At 40.5% G+C, this 24,758-nt stretch overlaps 2 protein-coding genes and 1 pseudogene across 5 annotated transcripts in view; 2 read left to right on the forward strand and 1 right to left on the reverse strand.

Annotated features, from left to right (window-relative positions):
- LOC115730703 (U3 small nucleolar RNA-associated protein 25-like) overlaps positions 1-24,758 on the reverse strand; it is a 321,158-nt gene that overhangs the window by 286,401 nt on the left and 9,999 nt on the right. The gene's annotated exons all lie outside the window — the stretch shown is intronic.
- Positions 5,173-12,881, forward strand: LOC115750819 (rust resistance kinase Lr10-like). Of its 3 annotated transcripts, none has more exons than XM_030688385.2 (6): positions 5,173-5,670; positions 6,104-6,201; positions 8,549-8,777; positions 8,986-9,390; positions 11,041-11,846; positions 12,309-12,881. In XM_030688385.2, coding segments are annotated over exons 4-6 (1,158 nt in total). In that variant the 5' UTR covers positions 5,173-5,670; positions 6,104-6,201; positions 8,549-8,777; positions 8,986-9,389; the 3' UTR covers positions 12,660-12,881. The 3 variants fall into 3 exon arrangements, with proteins under 3 accessions (XP_030544245.1, XP_030544246.1, XP_030544247.1); XM_030688386.2 differs by having other exon boundaries at positions 9,192-9,390; XM_030688387.2 differs by having other exon boundaries at positions 8,549-9,390; positions 11,245-11,846; positions 12,309-12,877.
- LOC115750799 lies at positions 13,596-19,408 on the forward strand (annotated as a pseudogene).

Here is a 24,758-nt window from a genome sequence, read left to right on the forward strand (position 1 = left end):
TTTTTCGAAATGCGGAGTATGTCAGTTAGATTGCAACTCAAAAGTGTTTTGGAAAGCAACTTTGGTTAAAATAGTGTTTGGAAAAAAAAAAAGCGAAGGGCTTTTTCTATATTTTAATTTAAAAACAAAAAAACTTAAATCCTCCGCGGACGGCTGTCTTCTGAGGTCTCGCCATCCCAGGCGGCCCCTGGCGAGGGTCGCGAGACTCTGACCTCCCCAACTGGTGGTCGTCGGCAACCGTCAACCAACCTCCGTATCTCTCGACGAAGCTTCACCACATCAAGAAGATGAACAGTTACTTACGTGGGCAGAATCGAAAAAAGAGGAAACTGATGAGGGTAGTTTTGGGTGGAGATTTTGTTTTAGTTGGAAAAATAAGAAGTGTGTCGGCGTGCTCGTGCGATGGCGAAACCGAAGGAAGAGAGAGAAAAATCTCTAGAAACTGCATGGAACAAAACAAGTGTCGTAAGATCAAGGTGCGAGTACACAAGCGTTACGTGGAACAATCTCGGTCCTTGAAATTTGAGATACGATTCAGCAAAAGCCGACACCTTTAAGAAATAGTTTTGCATTTCCCCGAAGGCTTTCTCTAAAAGCCGAACCAAACGGACCCTCAATCATGCAGATCGGCGCAATGAAACCTAAGCTAAACACAATATGCATCACTTGCGTACTAAGAAAAGGACTAGCGAATGAGTAATAAACCATATAGAATGGAAAATATCTGAATAACCTATCTAATTTGAAGTAACTAACTTGAAAGAAACATATATATGAATAAGCTGATTGGGAGAATATCGTCCAACATAATTACGGCAATGTCCACTTCTTATTTTCCAATTTCTCGTGTAGAAGTGATTGAATCTCAGAAGAAAACAAATTGACGGTTAAGAGTTGCGAAAGCAACAACGAGAAGTTAAACTTTAGGGAAGGCAAATTGATCTCGAGTGAAAAAGAAAAAGAAGAAATTGATCTCGAGTGCGAACTTAGGGGATATTTACTTTTTTTAGATAACATTACCGGTGGTTAGACATGGCCAAATGGACCCGGGGGCCTGGAACCGGCCCGTTGACCAGGCCCACGGTTCCGACCTGTTTTTTTTTTTTTTTAAAGGGAGGCACGGGGGAAAGAGCCGTTGGGCTCGGGAACCGAAACCGGAACCGCCCTGGAACCGCCGGTTCCACCTTTTCGTGGAACTAGAACCGGCGGTTCGGCCAAACCGCCCACCTCTACCGGTGGTCCCAAGTTCAAAATCGACCCTCTATTTTATTTCCCTTTTGGGGTCAAAGCGAAATTTGTATCTCTAAAAATTAGAAAAAATTTCAAATAAGAGCGTGAAGTGCTTTCATTTTTTTAAATAAGAACTTAAAGTGAACTTTGTTTTAAATAAGGGCTGGTAATGCCTTATTTGTTACAAAAAAGGCTCGACCAATGGCATTTACATCAATTCCTTTCCTTTTTTATTTTTCCTTTTTTATTTTATTTTTTTTCCATTTTCTCTTCTTTTCATTTCTTGCGACGGGCGAGGGGTTGGCTGAGGGTCGCCACCCTCGCAATTCGAAACAAAGAAAAATAGAAATGGAAAAAACAAAAGAAAAAAATAAAAACTAAAATGACGAATATGCCCTTGATCAAGCTCTTTTGTAAAACAAAGATGATACTTCAAGCCATTATTAAAACAAATACCACTTCAAGCTTTTATTTGAGAAAATGAGAGCACCTTATGTTTTATTTGAAATTTTCCTTAAAAATTAAAATAAATTATTGCCATTCATTCTTGCCCCATTCCGACAACAGGTTCTATTGATGTGGACTTGAGGCCTAAAATTGCCTATATGGATTTTCTTTTTAAAATCTAACTTGGAAGTAAACTCCTTTGTATTTACAATTACCTCTCTCATCTTGCCTAATAAAGTCGTGTATAAAAATAAATTCCGTGAGAATATGATTTTTTTTCTTCTTATAGAGAAGGGACTAATAGGGGTGAGCAGTTCTAGGTTCCAAGTAGGTTCCAAAACTACTGCGGGTAGGTTCCACCCGGAATCTACCCGTTAGTACTGGTTTCTCATTTTTTGGAACCTAGAACCTATCTTGCATGCTCTGAAACCTAGAACCTACCTTGTCATAGGTTTCGGGTCCAGTTCCAGGGTACCCAAGAACCCGCCAATACAATTCCCTTTGCATCAAAACAAAAGACATTTATATAGAGTCAAATGGAGCTGCGAGAAAAGATTTATTTCCTGGCCATGAAAACTGAATTAGAGAAGCTCATGCTTCACAAAAGAGAGCTAGAAGTAAGAATTTTGAATTGAGAAACAAATTGTAATAATCCAGCAAAGCCACTATATGAGGTTTCTCTTTATTGGAGAATTATTGATAAGATGAGCAAGATTAAGATTCATTTGGAGATGTTCTTGTAATGCCAAATAAACTGATAATCTTGGGAGGAAAAAAAAATCATGTGCATGCTATGTAGTTGACTTAACAAAAAAGAATATTATTACAGGAACGGGGATGATGAGCATTCCCAACCCCAACCCCAACCCCATCGCTCTGATTCATTTGCAAAAAGAAAGCACATGACTTCTTCCTAGATTACATCCTTAACTTTGAAAGCATATGCTTATTAGGTAAATTTTATACCATGGTAGGCTTGCACAGCCATGTGATTTCACGTTTTATAACTTTAGTTAAGTTTTATCCTTTTAGGGTTTTCGGGTTCCGGTTTTGGTTTTAGTTCCGGTTCGGTTCCAATAGGAACCGGGAATTAGAATTGGAACTTGTGGTTCCTAGAAAAGTAGAACCGGGAACCGGACCCTAGTCCATTAGAACCTAAAATCAGATAGGGAACCAGCGGCTCGGTTCTCCGATTCCCGGTTTAACCCCGGAACCATGCTCACCCCTAGGGGCTAAGCCGAACTTCATAATGTTGGACTTTTTGGCCATTTTAGGCAAAAGACACATGGAACCATGCCAACCCCATCGCTCTGATTCGTTTGCAAAAAGAAAGCACATGACTTCTTCCTAGATTACATCCTTAACTTTGAAAGCATATGCCTATTAGGTAAATTTTATACCATGGTAGTCTTGTACAGCCATGTGTTTTCACGTTTTATAACTTTAGTTAAGTTTTATCCTTTTAGGGTTTTCGGGTTCCGGTTCCGGTTTTCGTTCCGGTTCGGTTCCAATAGGAACCGGGAATTAGAATTGGAACCCGCGGTTCCTAGAAAAGTAGAACCGGGAACCAGACCCTAGTCCATTAGAACCTAAAATCAGATAGGGAACCAGCGGCTCGGTTCTCCGATTCCCGGTTTAACCCCGTAACCATGCTCACCCCTAGGGGCTAAGCCGAACTTCATAATGTTGGACTTCTTGGCCATTTTAGGCAAAAGACACACCGAAGCATGAATTTATCAAAGATACTATTAGCCTTCATTATAAGGAGGACATGCCCATATTGCTGATCATCAGTTCCAACATCCATTTCAAATGCATATCCTATTGTTACATAGTAGAGTTATAAAAATCAACGAAAAGAGACCGGACGTATTATTTGTGCCAATTGCCATTTAGCTAATGAGCCCATGGATACGAAGATTCCACTTTGCATTTTGCACCTGAGAGCCCTAAGCGACCACGGTGCAGTAGCCGCTCCCCCTCGAGCGGCCCAGCATTGTGGTCGCCTAAAGTTTCCTATGGCTACCAAGCCGTCGCCCTACTTCTATTCGTGGCGGTGCTGGATTTGAGACCACGGTCCTCGTCATCACCCTTCGACAATGGCCCCCTCGAGCCCTGGTATAGATATTGCCATCTACCTCTATTGCGGTGTTCTCACGTAGAGCGGAGAAAAAAGAATCAACCGCATTAGGAACCGTCCCGACCGAACAGGCAAGTTTCCAAGGGCGTCGGTCCGATTTCCTATTACATAAAATTAGAACCGTTAATTGTCGATACGGTTCCCAATTCTAGGGATGGGACAACCCACCCAGAGCAACCAGACCGGTCCGAGTATATTTTGTTTAGTTTTAATTTTATTTCTTAAAATCTTTTAAAGAAACCATTTAATCTTTTAGTTATTAAGAGTACTTCCAAATATTTTAAATGTGAATATGCGTTTCAAAAACATGCGACTGGTTTTACTGGACCGTCGAAAAACAGGATTGGACTGATTCGGTGCTGAATTCGAGATGGGATTGGACCGAGTGGGAACCCGATTACCCCTAGTCTCAGGCATAATAATCATTGTGGATAAACGACCACGGCACTTCTGAGTGGGTAGGGCCACCGCTGCCCGGTGTGGTCTTGCATCCACTGCCTCCCCTCCGAACTTCTTTTTCTTTTACAATTTCATTTGAATTTTTAATTTCACCTATTTTTTAATCTCTATGACAAACAAACTATTTTATCTTGTTCCGCGATTTAAGTGGAGAGCCCGGACGGTGGGTTGCTGGACCAATCTCCCTCTAGGTATAGTCATTGGTTGGCCCTTGGGTCGGACGCCGAGCGAAGCCCGGTGGGGCCGGTGGATCCTAGATATATAAAAAAAAAACTATTTTATCTTCTTTAATTTATGTTAACCACATTAATAACAAATATATCAATAATAACGTCACATGTACTCTCAAACTCCCACTGACACCTTAGGCATAACAACAGTTTTGAATTAAAATTTGTGCTCCATAATTCTTCCGGAGCAGAAGTTGTGGCACAACTTCTGAAGCAAAAATCTATTTGGTTGTGCAACTTAATTTTTCTACTTTTTGAGTATTTTTTTTACTTCAAAAGTAGTGTTACAATTATTTGAAGAAGTAAAAGAAAATTATTTCTTTTCAGAAGTAAAAAAATCAGCTTCTACTTAAAAGTAGAAATGGAATAATAAGTTTTTAGCTAGAATCTAATTTATAGAACGGAAAGTGTTGCCATGCGCGTCCTTGGCTTCTCGACTATCAATTCATAGTTTTATTGACCGAATAATAGTGGTGTTTTTTAAAAGTACCGAAACTATTTCGAGAATAGTTTTAAATACCGATTAAAAATAAGATGATCATTGGTGACATTATCTTTATTTTCTGTCTTACGTAATGTATTCAACTTAAAATAAAGGCAAATTTTCAAATAAATTTAATAGAAGCATAATCGTTGACATGTGAGTTTTATTGGATCACAGGAAATCAGAAATGTCCAATTAACTTTGACTCAAATTCATACAACAGTTCTGCTCAAGATAAAAATTGAGATGACCTAAGTTTGATCGATAGTACGTACGGAAAAAGAAACAAAAGCGTTCTCAACTGCCCGTCTTTGTCTGCACGAGCGTCTGGGTCGCGGAGTTCGTACTCCCGAGTCCCTGCTCTTCAAATCCAAACGAGCCCTTCGTCATCTTCCCCGTACTTACACTCAAACCCGCTGCTACAATGTCGATCAGCAAAGCCTCCAACTCCAAAACCCCTCCGGTGATCGGCAAAATGGGCCCTTACACAGTTTTCATCACCCCGCCGCCGGCCCCGAAGCAGGTCGGGCCGGTCCTTGATTCGCCGGTGAAGGTCGTCCCTCCTCCGGTTCAGCCGCCGCCTCCCCACCGGTTCGGCAACTCCACCGCTTCTCCGCCTGTGCTTGACTGTGGGTCTGTTCTGGCATTCTTCAAGAACGCGGCCACTAAGCTGCAAAACGGTATAAGTTTCTGCTTTAGCTTTTCGGTACATTGTTTTTTTTTTTTTTTTGCTCCTAAATGGTGGCTTTGTTAGTTTTCTTTTTCGATTTTATTCAATCTATTCTTCTTTTCTTCCTGAATGAGGAAGAAGATCGGAAGTTTGCAGCTTGGATGTGAAGAACCATGTTTTTTTAAGAAAGTTCTGTCTTGTTCTGGTAGATTGGTCCGAAAGAGAATGTGGGCGTTTCTGTTCTCCTCATTTAATCGGACACAGAGAAAAATAGAATGGTTTCTTGATCTCCAGATTTTGCATTCCTTATGTGAACGTGTACTGCTTCAAAGTTCAGCTGCTCAATGTCCATGTCGTGTAATTTTAGCTGAGTTTCCTCTTTCGTTTTCCCTTTTTCTTCTTCCTGAAAAAATTACAGGACTTGTTCTTGCTTAATTTTGCAGCTCAGTCAAGCTTGGATAGCCACATGGCCCGTTGGCTTGGGTTGGACCAGTCGAGGTATCAGTGGGCGTTGGAAACTTATTACGATAACCAAAGATTAGTAAGTTTTACCAATGTCTTATTGTTCTCTGTTTATAATTGCCCTTTGAATTTGCTATGGTGTGTTCTTTCAGCTTTGCTTTAACTTATTCCCTTTCTTTGGGTCATGATTCTTCGAAAAGTAGCCTGCTTTGTGTCGTCTGCTGCTTAGCTTATATACAACGCTCAATTAGTCATGAAGGATGATGAGGTTGTTGGGTGGGTGTAATTTTGTGTAGGCGGCGTGTCAGGGGTACAAGTTTGGTGGCCTGTAGTTGAGTGCTTTTTTAGTTGTGAGATCATTTTCACTAACTCTTTAGTAGTTTTGCCTCATTTTCAATTTTCATTGCATCAGTCATGCCATGGCAGTCTTTGGTTATTGATCAAATGCAGCATTGGAGAATTTGACTTCCATTGAAGCACTCTATCTTGGCTTTTATCCACTGGAACTTGAACTGTCCAAAAATGTCTTAGCCTATTCAAATTCAAAAGCTGTTGTCATCAAGGTCCAGACCTTGTCATCGCTTAGATTTCTCACCTCAAGTCAAAATAGATTTGGCCCGACACTATGGTTTTCTGGCAAAATGCTAACATTGTTCTAGATTGACATTGTATGTCCTTGTGGGTTCTACTGGTAGACAAGAGATCCGTAGATAGAGCAGTAAACAGAACCTCAAATAACTGCAAACCAGGAGTAAATTCCATCGATGATTCCTGATCTTTACTGATTGCTCAATCAGGTCATTGGGCTTTCAATTTAATCATCCAATGCAACAAATTATTAGTTTTTTGCAATCAATGCACTTTGCCCAGAATCTGGCGAATATTCCATGAAATGCTAACGGGATGGCCACATGTATACTTTAGCAGTTCACCAGGATATTGACCAGATTCTGGTCGAAGTACACCAACCACCCACAAAAATTTGGAAGTTTACAGCGATTGAAGTCAAATTTTGTTGACCTAATTGCAAATTCTAAATATCAATGACCTGAATGAAATTTATTCCAACTAGTTGACAAGCCTCAGTCTATTGGTGAAGTGGTCTAGGCTTGATTTCCTTCTAAATGAATGGTCAGAAAATAGCCTCGTCTTGTTTGGGTGGATATCTTTCATCTGCTCTGCCTAAAAGTTCCTTAATGTGGCAATTTATCTGGCAATTCACTCGGCATGGCGTGCTATGGGTTACACAAAAAGCCTAGGCTGGTGTTCGTGCAGGTTGTCTTTGCCAGTGTTATCAAATGCGAGTGACTTCTCATTTTCAACTGAAGCAGCTTCTTTGCATGGCAGTTTTGGCCACAAAATGTGCTAATTCCTTAAATCCTTCCTGCCTTTGCACTGAACCACTTGTAATATGAAAAGCAACTAAAGGAACTTAATATAAAAGTAACTTTGAGGTAGAAAAAGAACAGATAATTCTCCTTGCCATGGCATGTCATGCTGAATTGGACAGCTTTCTTTCTTCCTTAGCCTGGTGATGGGGGTGAGTTATATTAAGAATCACTACAATTTGAGGCAAGGCTCATCTAGGGTGCTAATCAAAGAGAAATTCTCTATAATATATGTACACACACACACACACACACACACACACACACACACACACACACACACACAGATATATATATCTATATATATTAAGAGTCAGTACAATTTGTGGATCCTTTTGATTGTTGCACTTTGGTGTTCTGTGATGAGATCTTTTACTGTGCTAGTGACATATCACCTGAGCACATCGTTATTGTTTTCATGATTACTCATAAGTGGTGCCAGTGGGGGCCAACAAAGTGCAAAATGAACCCAACCTTCGGAAAAGAGAGCGAATCATGGCCCTCCGTTAGAAGGCAGTGGCTCACTTTCCTGAACAAGCAGAGGATTGTATGATCCCCGTTCATGACCTTGGTGAGGATTGTTCAACCATTGTCTTGGACTGGCAAGGATCAGGCTACAGTTCCATGACTCTTGGCCGGGTGAGGGTCGCTTGACCTCTGGTTTCTCAACACAAGGTGTGACCCTCTGCCAGATCAGGGCAAACCTCCATTGTTGCTCTTTCAAAGGGGCAAGGCCATTGGGGTCCGCAGCAACTCGTCAGTGGAAACCACACAAAAAGACTTGAAGACATTTGTTCTGTTGAAGAATTGGGCAGAAATGGCCTTAAAAATTCAATTGAGAGGATTTGCAAAGTTGAATGCATGATGTGCAATAAGTTGAAGCTTAGTGACCCAAGTGAAAGTTACTCCAACTTACAGTGACCTTCAAATGCATATTATCTCTTGTGATGATACTTGCATTTGCTCTGTATACTCATAGACTTATGATCTGCAACTAGTATTCCATTTTCACTGACTCATGATGTACACTCATTGCAGGAAAAGGAAGGTGAGAATAAAATGCCAAACAAGTTGCGGAGTGTCTGACGCATTCTGGCTGATATAGAGTCCAAAAGATGGATGCGATTGTGGCTCCCATCTGTTATAATTTTTGGTTCGGGGATCCTTCTCAAGCAGGAACTGTGCCGAAGTTTTCCTGAGGATGAGATCTTCCTCCAAAAATAAACATAAGGTTTCCCGAGGTGCAATAATTTGGTAACTCTCTGATGTATGTTATTTGAATCCAGTACAACTGCCTTCAAAGTTCATGTTCACCTTCTCAGCTCAACACTTTTTTACCTTCTGATGAAAGGTTGATAAGACTGCAATAGAATGTTGCAGATTTGCGTCTGAATGATCTTGTGAAATCTAAAGAAAATCTGAATATATCTATTTGTTTAAGACTTAGTCAATCATTTATGGTACTTGGTTCTGAGGTTCTCGTCGATTTTTGGTTTATGGTATTGCTTGATGTGATATTCGGCGTCAATTTGACAGCAACGTATCTGCCTGTATAATCCCGGTTTTGCACATACACAATGCGGTGCGACATTGCATCGGGTGACTGTGAAGAGGAGCTCCCTGTGATATTGTGATTTAGATGGCTCTTCGTGGATGGTAATTTTCTCTGTGAATTTCGCAGTTCTTCTGACGATTGGATATTTCACAAACCAAGGAGAATCGCTGTCCGAGTCGAGACAACTACTGGAAATTACTGCTCGCATACGCCTTCGAGTCCTCGATCACGGAATAGTTTCTATGCGAGAGAACCAACAAATGTCCAACAGGACTGGGACCATTCATAACTGGGTACAAGGCTTTATACATGATCACATAGAGAAGTACGTCCAGATTTTCTGCTTTATGATTCGCTGAACTGCCTCTCATCTGTCATCCTTCAGCTCAACCAAGCATTGTTTACTTAGATAAAAATCCATGGCCGGCTGAAAATCCATACTATTTTGTCCATTGGAGGCCCTGCTACTTCCTTGAAAAAATCATAATAAATATATTAGAATGAGTTTAGGTGATAATTGGTCAGCCTACCTTCGCGAATATTGTTCAAAAAGTCCTGAACCTATTGGAGGGCTGCCAATTTAGTCATGATATTTGTAATTTAGCTAGTTTAGTCCTAAATCTTTTAATGTTATTTCATTATTGTCCATACGGCCAATTTAGGTAGAAAATTGCTAACGTGGTTGTTTAATTAGCATTACATGGTACGACAGGTTTTGATGTGGATTATTTTTGCAATTTTTTTATGCTTTCGAAATTTTTTCTTTTTTCCCTTTTCTTTTCTTTCTTTTTTCTTTTTGTCTATTCTACTGTTCATCTTCTTCCTCTGCCGATCGTCGGCCACAAGTGAGGGTCGCCCTCGTAGACCACCCCTCATCAATCCTTGCCCAGGGCATCGCAGCCCTCGCGTGTGGTCGGCAAGGGCCGCGACGCCCTCACCTAGATCTAGGCCAACGCAACCCTCGCCTGTGGCAGGTTGGCCATCACCGAGCTGATGAATTATAGAATAGGAAAAACAAAAGAACAAAGCAAAAAATTCAGAAAATTCGAAAATCATCCAAGTTAGCGTTAGTCGTGCAACGTTGGATGGATAGTCATGTCAGCAATTTCTAGCTTAAAGTAGCCGAATGACTTCATTAGAAAATTGTCAAAATGATTGGAACCGCATTGGCCAAATTGAAAAGTTTAGGACTAGATTGGCCGTCATACAATAGACTTAGTTTTTTTTTTTTTTCCACTATTTCTTTTTCCCGCATCATTACAGTTTGTGCTAAAATCTGATAAAAAAATAACATAATTAGTGATAGAAGAAAGTAGCTTCTGATCGCCCTACAAAGGATTACATAAATTATCCCGCCTCCCCAACGGTGTCTTCTTTTTCTCGTCCTCATTTGTCCGGATTTTCTCATTGAGTGAGCATAGAAAACTCTAATTGGGGGATTGACTATTGTTCATCTAGTCTTCGCTAATAATCGTTAAAAGTAAGGCCAAGGTTGTCTTGTTTAATCCACCAGTCGGCCCTAGACAAACATGAAGCAACAAAAGTAAAATCAAAATGGCTAGTCAAATGAAGAGAACCATCGTATAAGTTCTTGTACGGCAACAAATTGCTTCCAGCATCAAAAGAAAATCGCTCCTTGGAAACACAAAATCTATCTGAAGCTGTAAAACCAACTTCAAATAAGCTACTTGCAAGGAAAAACTACAAAGATGAGCATCTAATTTTGGCTTTTATTTTCGCTGCTTCAATTCCTGTTGATTCAATGGAGCTATCTTCAGTTGTGATATTCTTTTGTAAGTCTTTTCATGCTGGTCATTTTCCTCTGTTTCAAATTCACATGATGGTTAATCTTTCATGAAACCATTGCTTTTCTGTGTTCCAAGGAACTATTCATATGTTGCTTAATCTTCCAAGGCTATCTGTGTCGAATGCAATCAAGTCATTGTGATACATGTTCCTCTCCATTCATGTGCAGTGGTTATTATCATCGTTAAAATATCCTTGAGCATCATCGCTTGTTCTAGGCGATGGACCCTCAGAAGGGGCGCGAACCCAGTTGCCCCCACGTTCTTGACTGTCGTGGTCGATAAGATTCTCGATGACATAGAGAAGCCCATACGGTTCTCTTCCCAACAGCTAACAATGGCCACCAGTAATTTCTCGCATTTACTGGGTGCAGGCAGTTTCGGGGCAGTTTATAAAGGGACATTCATGAACGGGATGTCAGTGGCCATCAAAGTACTAAACGGCAGCTCGGACAAGAGGATTGAAGATCAGTCTTTGGCCGAAGTGACCACCGTTGGAAGAACACACCATATGAATCTAGTTCAGCTATATGGATTTTGCTTTGACAGAAACTTGAGGGCCCTTGTATACGAATTTATGCAGAATAGTTCGCTGGACCGACTACTGTTCGGTGCAGATGAAGATATAGAGTGGGACGTCCTGTACAATATCGCGATCGGAACTGGCAAAGGGATCACCTATCTACATGAGGAGTGTCAGCAGATGATAATCCATTACGACATAAAGCCGGGGAACATCCTTCTGGACACGAATTTCTGCCCCAAGGTAGCAGATTTCGGGCTAGCCAAGCTCTGCAACAGGGGACAGATACATGTGACGATAAGCGGAGTGAGAGGGACCCCGGGATATGCCGCTCCCGAAATGTGGATGCCGTTCCCCATCACCCAGAAGTGCGACGTGTACAGCTTCGGAATGCTCCTGGTCGAGATCCTCGGGCGCAGGAGTAACCTCGATGTGAATCTTCCTGACAGCCAGGTGTTGCATATAGAAAGTTTTTATTTCCTAATAGCAAGTGTCGAAGGTTGTGTCTTGTAAGAGGGACCGGTGTCTAAACACAGGTGCCATTGATCACGGGAAAAATAGATATCAAAGTTTTTGCTATAACTGATTAATCTGGACAGATTCGACCGTTGTGGATCACCCGAGTGCACAGGCATTCCGTTATGATTGATGATCAATCGGCCAGTCAGTCTAACCAAACAGTACCAAGTGAAGTATTCCAGTCTAACAAGAAAGAGTAGCCACTCTGCTGTAACATGCCCCAAGTCATGAACTAAATTAGGCTTTCAGAGAGGTCATAGAGGGGTGAGATCAAGAATGCATTATGCAATTTACATTTCTTGGTTTGGGGTCAGATTTCATTAAAGTCTAGGGTGTTAATTACATTCCCATCACATTTAGACCTAAATTCTTGAGTTATTCTTTGATATGCACCAGGAATGGTTTCCGAGATGGGTGTGGAAGAAGCACGAGATGAAGAGGTTCTCCGATGTGATGATCGTGTGCAGGATCCAAGAGCATTGCAGAGACAAGGCTGAGCGGATGGCGATGGTCGCTCTATGGTGCGTGCAGTACAAACAGGCTTCGAGGCCAAGCATGAACGTCGCCCTGAAGATGCTGGAAGGCGGAGTAGAAATCCCATTGCCCGCCAACCCATTTCTCCACCTAATGGAATCTCCACAGCCGGAAGTTCTAGCAGAAGTAAAAGGAGAAGCGTGCAGCTTCCCACTGCCGGCCATCAGAATACTGGCTGAATCTTCCAATCCTGGCACGGCTCCTACAATTTGATACGATTCAGTTAAATGAAATTTCTTGATCAAGATTTATACGTCTCTGTGCGTCGCAAAGTGCACAACTTTGAGTGACACGCGGCAATTTTTTGGGTTAACACGTAAAAGACCACTTTTTTCACTCTCATTTTCATTCATAAGTTCAATCTGTTGACAGCAAGTGCTTTTCTTTTCATCTTGTAGAGAACGAAGATAGACAAAATTTCTTGCTTCTTAGCTTCAGTTTATCTTGTCTAGTTCTATCTATGTTGAAGACAAGTTCAGTTCAACACTGACAAAAGAAATGAACTGATTCTGCTGCTGAAACATAAGTCATTATAGTGACTTCAATCGACTGACCACTGAGATTATTCAATCAGGACTTAGGAAATGGCCTTGAATGCTGTGGGAGGAAATGGTATCATGATCGTTAGACCGTAGTATGACATTGGGGTGGACATCATGCATGGAACCTTTGACCGGAGATACTGTACGTTGTCCGATGTTGTCATGGCAAGGTGTTGACAGAAGCAGCTTGAGCTTCATTGTCCAAGGGCAAATGATTCACAAGTCAATAGGCAATCATTATGGGCACTACCTGCTTACCTTTTCCGGGGATTCGCCGCTGACGGTGAATGCAGTTACATCCAGAAATTTCCTAAATATGATTATCGAGAGGATTTGCAAAGTTTAAATGCATCATGTCTGTGAAGTTGAAGCTTAGTGACCCAAGTGAAAGTTCCTCCAACATACAGTGACCTTTGAACGTATGATATCCCTGGTGATGATACTTGCATTTGCTATGTGTACTCATCGGCTTATCATCTGCAACCAGTATTCCATTTTCCAGACTTATGAGTGTAAACTCATTGCAGTAAAAGGAAGGTGAGCAAAATAAAATGTCAAACAAGTTGCAGAGCGTCTAATGCATTCTGGTTGATATAGAGTCGTAAAGATGGATTCAGTTGCGGCTCTGGTAAAGTATAAATTCCGATGCGGAGATCCGTCTCAAGCAGGAACTGTGCCAAAGTTTTCATAAGGATGAGATCTTATACATAAGGTTTCACTGATGTATGTTGTTGGAATCCAGTATAAACGGCTTTCAGAATTCACATTTGGACGAGATTTCCAGTTTGTGCATTTGTCACTTTTGGATGATCTTGAAGTTGCAAATCTGCAGCATTTTATTGGTTTGGGTGGGACATAAAAGAAGCCGTCCATGACCTTACCGAACTTGCGGTCCTAATCTTAATCCCCAGTCTTATGGTTTTTAAATGCCTAATTAGTGAGTCCTATGCTATTAAAAAAACAAGGTCTTCATCAATAGGGCCTCTTCATCTCCTAAGTTCTATGCTTTTTTCCCCTTCTTTGGATGAAAGGTGGATAAGACTGCAATAGGATGTTGCAGATTTTCATCTGAATGCTCTTGGGGAATCCAAAGAAAATCTGAAAGATTTGAGTCAATCACGAATATGATTTTAAGTTTTGTAGTGTTCGTTGGTTCTTGTCAAATTTTGGATTATTGTATTACTTGATGTGATATTCAGGTTTTACCGTATACATTTTTCAATCGAAGTTAGATTAGATAATGGTCTCCGATGCGTGTGCGGGTGGGGATTGTGTTCTCAGTGATAGTGAGATTTATGATAGATAGATACGATCACCATCAGGACGTGCCGCTAGCCATGAATGAATGTCTAGATAGATGAAGTTCACCACTAAGGCATAAAAGACAAGCCACCAGCTAAGGGTAAAAGATTTAGGGACAGGAGAAGTTCTTCTCCAAGGCCTAAAGGAAAATAAAGAACAAATTAACAATCAAAGATAGGGATAAAAGTTCGCTCACCTGAGGAAGATCTTATATATTTATCAAATTCAAGTAGTCTGTCCTATGAATGAGATTACAGCTCTATTTATAGAGTGATTCCATTAAACGAAAGAAAAGGTTCTTGGAATCTTAGAAACCAAAACGACTTTTGGTGTATTCACATAATGAAGACTCTTGAAAGCAAAATCGACTCTTAAATTTGTGAATTTAAGATACTTAGTAACTAAGAATGAATGCAATTACTTAAAATTAGATGCATTGAAACTTGACTTGATCCTCCAAACTCGTGCACCGGTTTGGGAAGCCGAATAGTCGCCTTGGAAGATCAATAATCAGTGGTTGAAATTGATCGAAACAGCCTCCGGTTGTTTGGTAGTTAATTAGGGGCCTCGAAGTCGACAACAAATCTTAAAAATCGACAGCCATGCCCCATGAATAAGTGGTAGCTAAAGCCGGCTTTTGCTTGCACGAATGACGAATGGGTATCCCGAGTTGAGTATGAGGGTTGATCGATATTACCCGATGCTCCCGCATCTGTCTCTTCATAGAGTAATCAACATTCCTACTTCATTACATAAACTTCAATTTGAGTTTTGACAGCAACGAATCCGCCTACATAATCCCATACACACGCGATGTGGACCAACATTCACATTCGATGATTGAACAGAGGAGCTTCGTGTGGTTGACTTAGACTCTTCATGGACGGTAATTTTCTCTCTGAATTTAACAATTCTTCTGATGATCGCATATTTCACATACCAAGGGAGACCGCTATCTGAGTCGAGACCATTACTGAAAATTACCGCTGGCGCACACCTTCGACTCTATTTGGCATTGTTTACTTAGCTGAAAGTCCATGGCCGAGGCTGAAAATCCATTGCAGGTAGGATTCGGGGCCTCGACAAGGTAAGGAAGCATATATTTACGTCTAGGGGTGATTGGTTCCCAATCCGGTTCGGTCCCACCCGGAAACCAGGAACTGGACTGAAAGAACAAGTTCTCGGTTTCTGGGACTGAAGAACTAGGCCATTTGGTTTTGGGTCGGGTTCGATCCTGTTCCTAGTGGTCTAATGGAATTTATGGATTATTAGTAAATGTGAGTAACACGAAATAAAAAAAAATAACCGGTGGATTATCAAGTTTACATTAAACAAATAAAAAAAACAAATGAATAAAACTTGCTTCTTTTTGGGTGGTCCGGTTCCCCTTAGAACCGAAAACACGATCAAAATTCACTGGTTCCAATTTTATGGAACCAGGAACAAGACCTGCGCATTCCTATTTAAATCAATATTCGCTAAGGAATTAAGCTTAGCCAACAACATGAAAAATGTGATATTTTGTACCTCACCACCATATGTTAAATTATGTCTCGATTGCGAGCCCTTTATGGAACTCAACACGATTGAAGGATGTAAATCGATCCTTGTATTTTTCTATTCTGTTAGAGAAGATAAACATTCACTCCTTGATCAATTTTGACTAGGGGCGAGCGATTATAGGGTCCATTCAGAATTCACCTGAAACCTAAAACTTACTCATACGAACCGGTTCCTTAATTTTTTGAATCTAGAACTTACCATGCATATCCCAACACATGAAAGAGTACACAAATTCTACATGTATAAATCATCACCACTAACGACCATTATTTGCTGATACAATTCATTGACCACAACTCATATTTAGACACGTGAAAAATATGCAACATTAACAAAGTAAAAGTTGTAGTTATGGATATTACTGAAAATGGATACTAACTAGTGATTTTAGATTATAAATCCATCACCAGACATTATGGAATATCTTAGCATTTCTTCACGAAGACATAGAACAAGAAAAATACAAAAACTTATTTCAGGGTCCAAATTTCAAAAGTGAAATTTGAAACCTACCCGTAAGAACCAGTTTTTATTTTTTTAAAACCTGAAATCATGCTCACCTCTAGTTTTGACCGATCCAGAAGTGGGTTCAATGCCGTGCAGTGGGGGACGTCTTCAACAGGGGCGTAGAAGGGCAATATTCGGTGGGTTCCAATCCAGAGAAAGTCATTGTCAGAAAAAATAAAAGAATTAAAAATAAAAATAAAGAGTTAATACCATAAAAATCCCTAAATTGATATATCTATGATAAATTTAACAAAACTAATTTTTTTATCCGAAAAAATCACAAACATAGACATATAAAACAAATTTACCCCAAACTAATAGTTTGACCATCAAACAACACAAACCGGTATATCCGTGACAAATATATCTCAAATTGACCACCAAAACACCCATTAATTTGTTCTGCGAGTTGTACATCCAATTTAGTTGTTTGTTTATTTGTGAATACTTTGGGCTTCTCTGTAATCTAAGTAAGGAAGACACTCGAATGTTTGAGCAATTGTAAATCCGATTTTCTTATTATAGTGGATTATCTGTCCTTAGCTCTCCTTGTTGATGTAAGTACCGATACTCGGATCGAACCACATAAATCTTTGGCATCTCTAATTGTTACTCATGTATTTCTTAAGGTGATTTTACAAGGGCTTAAATTGCAAGATCCCGTGAATTACCGCGTCAATATTACAGCATCCTGGAACTCCCATTGGAGACCCCGCCAAGTCATTGGACATATCAGCTGCTAAGGACAGAACACAGTTTCCGAGTCGTCCCTCTAAATAGGATTACTCGAATCATGGCCCGTCCACAACGACGTCTTCTTTGTCTGGTCCTGATTTGTTTGGATTCTGGTTTCGTTATTATTACTCCCCATGGAAGCCAACTGGGGCATTGACTTCTGGTCTTCTAATCATCTCTCACTATCGTTACAAGCAAGCCTTTATGGTTGATGCAGAAACTTCTTGCCCAACAATGGCTTTGTTTATTCCAACAGTCAGCCCCAGACAAACATGAAGCAACAAAAGTGGAATTGGAAATGTGCCAGCACAATGAAGAGAACCATCAGAAGAACATCCTGCTTAGTACTTACAGAATCTATCTGAAACTGAGGTCAACTTCTATAAAGCTACTTACAAGGAAAAGCAAGAAGATGAGCGTCTGATTCTGGCATTCACCGTCGCTGCTTCGATCACCATTTTGGTCCATTCAATGTTGTCTAGCGAAACATCTACAGTTGTGATATTCTTCTGTAAGTCTTTTCTTGCTTTTTAATTTCCTTGTTTCAAATCCATATGGTTAATCTTCCATGAACCTTTCAGTTTTCTGTTCTTGTAAGAAGCTACTCATGTGATGTTTAATCTTTGGATGCTATTCGTGTTTGATACAATCGAGTCATCGTAAAACAAATTTCTCTATCATTCATGTGCAGCAGTAATTATCTTCGTTAGAATATCCTTGAGCATCAGCGCTTGTTCTAGGCGATCGGCCCTAAAAAGGGGCACGAATCCGGTTGCCCCCACCTTCTCGACGATCGTGATCGATAAGATTCTGGATGACATAGAGAAGCCCATCCGGTGCTCTTCTCAATAGCTAAGAACCGCCACCTGTAATTTCTCGCATTTACTGGGTGCGGGCAGTTTTGGGGCAGTTTATAAAGGGACGTTCTCGAACGGGTTGGTAGTGGCCGTTAAAGTGCTAAATGGCAGCTCGGACAAGAAGATTGAAGATCAATTCATGGCCGAAGTAACCACCATCGGTACAACACACCATATGAATCTTGTCCAGCTTTATGGATTTTGCTTCGACAGAAACTTGAGAGCCCTTGTATACGAATTTATGCAGAATAGTTCGCTGGACCGACTACTGTTCCGTGCAGATAAAGATATAGAGGGGGCTGTTCTGTACAATATCGCGATCGGAACTGCCAAAGGGATCGCGTATCTACATGAGGAGTGTCATCAGATAATAATCCATTACGACATAAAGCCAGAGAACATCCTCCTGGACGCAGACTTCTGCCCAAAGGTAGCTGATTTCGGGCTTGCTAAGCTCTGTAACCAGGAAAAAACCCATGTGATGATGACCGGAGGGAGGGGAACCCCGGGATATGCGGCGCCAGAGATGTGGATGCCTTTCTCCGTCACCCAGAAGTGCGACGTGTACAGCTTCGGTATGCTACTGTTCGAGATCCTCGGGCGTAGGAGGAACCTTGACGTGAATCTTCCCGACAGCCAGGTGTTGCATGTGAAGAATTTGTAGTTCCTAATAGCAGTTGTCTAAGGCGGTCTGTAAGAGGAAGCGGTGTCTAAACACAGGTTGCCATTGATCAAAGACAAAGTAGATGTCGAAGTCTATGTTAAAACTGATTCCTCTCCACGGATTCGACCTTTAAGGATGACTAGACGCACAGGCATTCCATGATGATTGATGATCGATTGGCCGGTCGTTCTGTCCAGACAGTATAAAGTGAAGTATTCCAGAGTCTAAAAGAAAGAGTAGCGAGTCTGCTGAAAGAGGTCCCGAACCATGAACTAAATTAGGCTTAAGAGAGGTCATAGAGGGGTCAGATCAAGAGTGGATTATGCAATTTACAGTTTCATAGGTTGGGATATAATTTTTCATTATATCTAAGGCATTAGCTACATTTGCATCACGTTTAGACTTACGTTCTTGAGTTTTTCCTTGATACCGCCGCACCAGGAGTGGTTTCCGAGATGGGTGTGGAAGAAGCACGAGAAGAAGAGGCTCTCGGACGTGATGATCGCATGTGGGATCCAGGAGAATTGCAGAGAGAAGGCCAAGAGGATGGCGGTGGTCGCTCTATGGTGCGTTCAGTACCAACAGGAGTCGAGGCCAAGCATGAGCTTCGCCCTGAAGATGCTGGAAGGCGGCATAAAAATCCCAATGCCCCGCAACCCGTTTCTCCACCTAATGGAATCTCCGCTGCCGGGGGTTCTAGCAGAAGTGAAAGGAGAAGCATGCACCTTCCTGCCACCAGCCATCAGAATGCCAGTTGAATCTTCTAATCCTGGCATCGTTCCTACAATTTGATAGGATTCATTTAAATGAACTTTCTTGATTTAGATATGATAACTTCAAGTGATGAACAGCAATTTTTTTTTTTTTCAATCTTTTCATCCATTTTTTCATGCATAAGTTAAAGCTTTTGCCAGTCTTCTCGAAGCTCTTTTCTTTTGATCATGTAGATAATGAAGATGGTAATAAGATTTCTTGCTTCTGGCTTCAATTTAGCCATGTCCAAATCTATCTATCCTAAAGACTACTTCAGTTCAACACTGACAAAAGAAATGAACTAATTTTGCTCCTGAAACATAAGTCACCATGGCAACTTCAATTCAAACGACCTTGGGATATTGAGTCAGGACTTAGGCTTGAATGCTCTAGAACAAAATGCTATTATGAGCCTCGGACCGTAGGACGACCTTGAGGCGGACATCACAGAACATTGGTCAAATGGGATTGTACCTTCTCCGACGTTGTCACAGCAAGGTGTTGACGGGAAGCGGACCGAGATTCACTACCGGAGAGCAAATTATTTATAAGTCCACTGGGCTATCCTCACGGGCACTATCTGGTTACATTGTGCGATGATTCGCCGCCAATGGTGAATGTAGTTGCACACAGTTCGACGGTGATCAAGCACAATCGGCATCGTGACCAAAATCATGATCCATTTTTCTGGTAGAACCGAGTTAAACCGCCCAGGAGAAATTCTAATAAGCTCACTCGACGGGTGTGGAGACTCTTGTGATCACATTCGCTTTCTCAATACAAACACGCAGTAGAAGCCAAGCAGAGCTACTTGGGACTTAAATTCTTATCCTATTACAGTTAAATAGTTGTGTATGAAGTTGAAAAATGGTATAATTGCTTTTCGCTCGGATATAGTTTTTCAAGGCAAGTTGCATAATTACCAAGCTTCTTGGTAGAAATGGCCGGAATTTCTTTACCTAAAGAAGGCATGAAAAGCAAATTATTGTTAATTCACTTATATTTCATTTGCACACAATTCGCAAATTCTTTAGAAAGGTATTAATGGTAAAAAGGGAAACATGCATCGTTGGGAAAATAGGATAAAATTTCACAGGTCTATGTCAAAAACTTCTACCGCATTTTAAGTACTGAAATCGGAAATGTTATGCACATATGAGTTGTGTTATATAGTCCCTCATTGGAAAATTGATGCTGTATGAAGATTAATATATCGTAATTTGCTCATGACTCATTGGTTTCTCAAATGGGGTTATAGGAAGATAGAGTGATTGGCCTCGGCACTCGCCTTCGTACACTACTGCTGTTCACCAATATGGCCTAGCTTATTGTTTGAAGAATCTCATATTAGCTATTCTAGATAGAGAATGGTATGGAACATGCGATTACAGCGATCTTCGTGCTCGTGCTTGTGCTTCGGCTATCAGCACACAACCTCTAGGTTGAAGTTGCACGGTTGCTTGAAAGGGAATGTCTACGAATTTAGATCCGTATCTCAAGCCAATTTTATTTGTAGGTAAATATGGCACGGTACAACATGTTAGCCGCTATAAACCTTAAGACAAAAATCCCCGAATCACCATAGCTAGAAATAGAACGTCGTATGGAGAAAGACAAGAGGTTGTGCACCTGATTTGGAATCCATCGTTCTTGAAGCGGAATAGCGAAGATCCAAATATCAAGATCTTCTTCTCTATTACCCCCCGTATGACCGGCTTGATAAGTCGCCTTTCACTTTCTCTTAAATCCTTATGTAAGGTGATTTCTAAATCGTTCTGCATCGTTAGGGTTAAAGGAGGGACTGGAGCATTATTTATAGAATTTTTAGCTGGGCCCTCTCATCACGGGCCAGGCCAAACTCGGCTCACACTAACCATACCCATATTAGACTAGTAAAGAATCCTTATATCTTACCCGATCGGACCAACCCCGTAAACAGTAAATTAATGCCGTAGAATGATAATTTCAATTTCAATTAATATAAGCTCACATTAAAAAAAAAACTCTAACATTCTCCTGTTTGGGTGAATATTAATTGAAATTGTACTGTATATATGCATCTCTATGCTAGTCTAGAGATTATTCTTAACAGTCAATCCGATCCCATAAAGTCTCAAACATCGAATCAAGGCAGTAATCGCATCTGTGCACACGTAGTCATCCATGGTCACAAGTACTCTTAACGCTACCGCTATGGATTCAATATAGTAGTATAGCAAATGGATAGCACCTCATAAAAGAGTAATACTTTATGTGTCATCCCCTTTGTTAGTTACCATTCTCTCTCCTTTATTTGTCACAAAACCCGATGTGCCACAAGAGAATACCCTTTATGGTTCCAATAAACCTACATATGTCATATCTTTATACTTAACTTTTCCTTATGTGTAACAAAACATATCCTTAAGCCTTTACTCAAGGTTTATACATACCTTGAGATTTTCAACTGATATATGTATTCAATATCACCTTAATCATAAATGCTTATTGCATGCAATAGAATTGATACATATCAAGATGCTACACAATATAACAAAGGCATATGTAAACTTTATTAGAGCAAAACTCGAAAACAGCTCCCACTGAATAATCGCATCCAATAATGCCACTAAGCCCATGTTAATGACATGTCATTCAAATACACAAGGGCAAAGAACTTTAATCAGTGGCTTTGCAACCATATCATATGTGGAGTTATGCTCTACTTTAATGTCACCATTCTCAATTGTTTCCTTTATGGTAAAAAATCTGATCGCTAAATATTTAGACCCCTTGAGACCTCTGTTGTTGTTAATAAACAACAATGCATAGCTATTGTCATAATATAACTACATGGGCCTATCCACAAAATTAAATACGATCAACTACCTAATGAGGTTTCAGAGCCTAATAACTTGAGTAGCAGCTGGAAAGCATGCTATAAATTCCGCTTGCATGGTAGAGGATAATAGATTTCTGTTTCTCACTTTTTCATTATACTGCACCGCTTGCTTACATAAAGTATACTCTGTTGTCAACTTCTAGTCGTTCTGATGACTAGTAAGGTTTAAATCCGAACACCCTACTAGCCGCAGGTCCTTAACATGTTTGTAAATCAGCATGCAGTATTTTATCCTCTTTAAATACGTCAATACTTTCTTGGCAGCAACCTAATGATCGTATCCTAGATTTGACTTATATCTACCTAGAAGTCTCATTGCAAAAGTAATATCTGGTCTAGTGCGAACTTGAACATACAGAAAATTCCTAAGTGCACTAGCATAAGGTATATTCCTCATCTAAAATTTCTCAACATCTTTATGAGGGCATTGTGACTGATTCTATTTACCACCCGTAATGACAGGAGCAATTCCTAGCTTGTAGTGTTATATACTGAATCTTTCCATAATACGATCATCATATACCCTCTTAGACAAACCCAATACCTAGCAAGAACGATCCCTATTGATATCAATGCTTAGGACAAAAGACACCTTACTAAGGTCCTTTATGTCAAAACATTTTGATAACATTCGGTTCTCCTCATGTAGTAATCCAATATCACTGCTTGAAAGCAAGTTATTGTCTACATAAGGTATTAGGAAGATAAAATTCCTCCTATTGACCTTGTAGTATATACACCAATATACTTTTTTCTCGACATAACCAAATAAAGTGACAACACTATGAAATTTCAAATGTCTTTGTTTAGAAGCTCTGCTTGAGGCCATAAATAGACTTTTTAGTCTACATATAAGCTTACATGAATCATTAATTGCAAAGCTTTTGGGTTGTACCATATAAACTTCCTCATTAAGGTCTCCATTTAGAAAAGTAGTTTCAACATCTATCCGGTGTAACTCCATATGAAAATGAGCTACTAATTCCATGGTCACTCTGAAAGAATTTTTAAAAGAGACTAGAGAAAGGGTTGCTTCATAGTTTACTTCATCTCTCTAAGTGAAAACTTTGGCTACCAGTCTGGTTTTAAACTTCTCAATCTTTCTTTGAAGTCCCTTTTAGTCTTATATACCCATTTGTAGCTATGAGCTTGAAACCCTCAGCAATTCAATGGGCTCCTAAACACCATTATGTTTCATAGACTATATCTCGTCTTTTATCGCATCCAACCACATATTTAATTAAGAACAAGAAACAACATCTATATAAGTCACGGGAATAACCACACAGTTGATATTTGTAGTCATGCTCTCCAAAATGAGCTATATAGTCCGATAGTATAACCGCTTGTATCCGCCCGATAGATCTTCTAAGCAGAGCTACTTCAACATCATCCTGCACCTGTGGTGCCTGTCTAAACATCATGATCCTAAACCCCAATAGGTTTAGTCCGTGATATGAGAGGCTCCATGATCGTCCGTATAAGCAGAGAAAAAAATGACACAATATGTGATGACCCAAAAATTTGATTTTCTTATCCAGAGATATTATTGGATAATTATGGGGTGAAAATGAGACAACAAGGTGACACGGTATAATTTATTTTGGACACGATAGGGCTTAGTACATGTGAAATTGGGATCGGATGAGGACACGGCGACAAGGTGGCCATGTGGAAGGCCATGTAGCCGTGCGTGATGAGACGACCAGCTATGCGTCCATGTAACACGTGCTTGACATGTGTCACGGCATGGAACTCCTACAAGCAGCTCAAGCCGTTAACTTGTCGTAAGCCGACTTTACTCGAGGCTATAGCAAGCCGATTGGACTAAGCCGAGCGAGCTATTATAAATAGAAATCAACGTTAGTTCATTCAGTATTTCTGATCAAAAACCGTTGTCGATACTCTGCCCGACGGCCGCCACACGTCGTCCTCCGACCTGAGCTAAACGTTGTTCGCCCCGCGCCCTAGTCGTCACCGCTGTTTGATCGCAGCCCGTCGTCCGATCATCATTGTGAAAATTGAGATTTCTGGATCCAAGGCGAGTAGATTTCTAACCTTTATGGTTTGTTTGAATTTACGTTAGAATCATTCGTCAATAGTTTGAAAACTAGATCATATTCTTGAAATTTCACTTGATATGCTTGATTCCTACATTGTTTGGTTTCTCTGAAAAGAATATGATCATGGATACGAATAATTCATTCATTTTATAAAACTTCTAAATGCTGATGGCGGCAAGATTACAATATGTGTACCCATGGCATGGTATTACATGATGAAACAAGTTAAACACTCGTCGTGAGATTTATCCGACATTATTCCGCCATAAGATTTATCTGGCGATACCCCATGGGAGCCGAACGAAATTTGGGATGTCTTCTGATGCATTCTAATGGTCGGGGATGCCTCTGCCCTTGTGAGCTTGAGATGCCTCTGGAGTGAGATATTGGGTGAGTCTGTCCTCAAGGATAGCATACCCATATGAGGTTTATGAGATTGCATTGC

The sequence above is a fragment of the Rhodamnia argentea genome, chromosome 4 (genome assembly GCF_020921035.1).
Source record: "Rhodamnia argentea isolate NSW1041297 chromosome 4, ASM2092103v1, whole genome shotgun sequence".
Classification (NCBI taxonomy): Eukaryota; Viridiplantae; Streptophyta; class Magnoliopsida; order Myrtales; family Myrtaceae; genus Rhodamnia; species Rhodamnia argentea.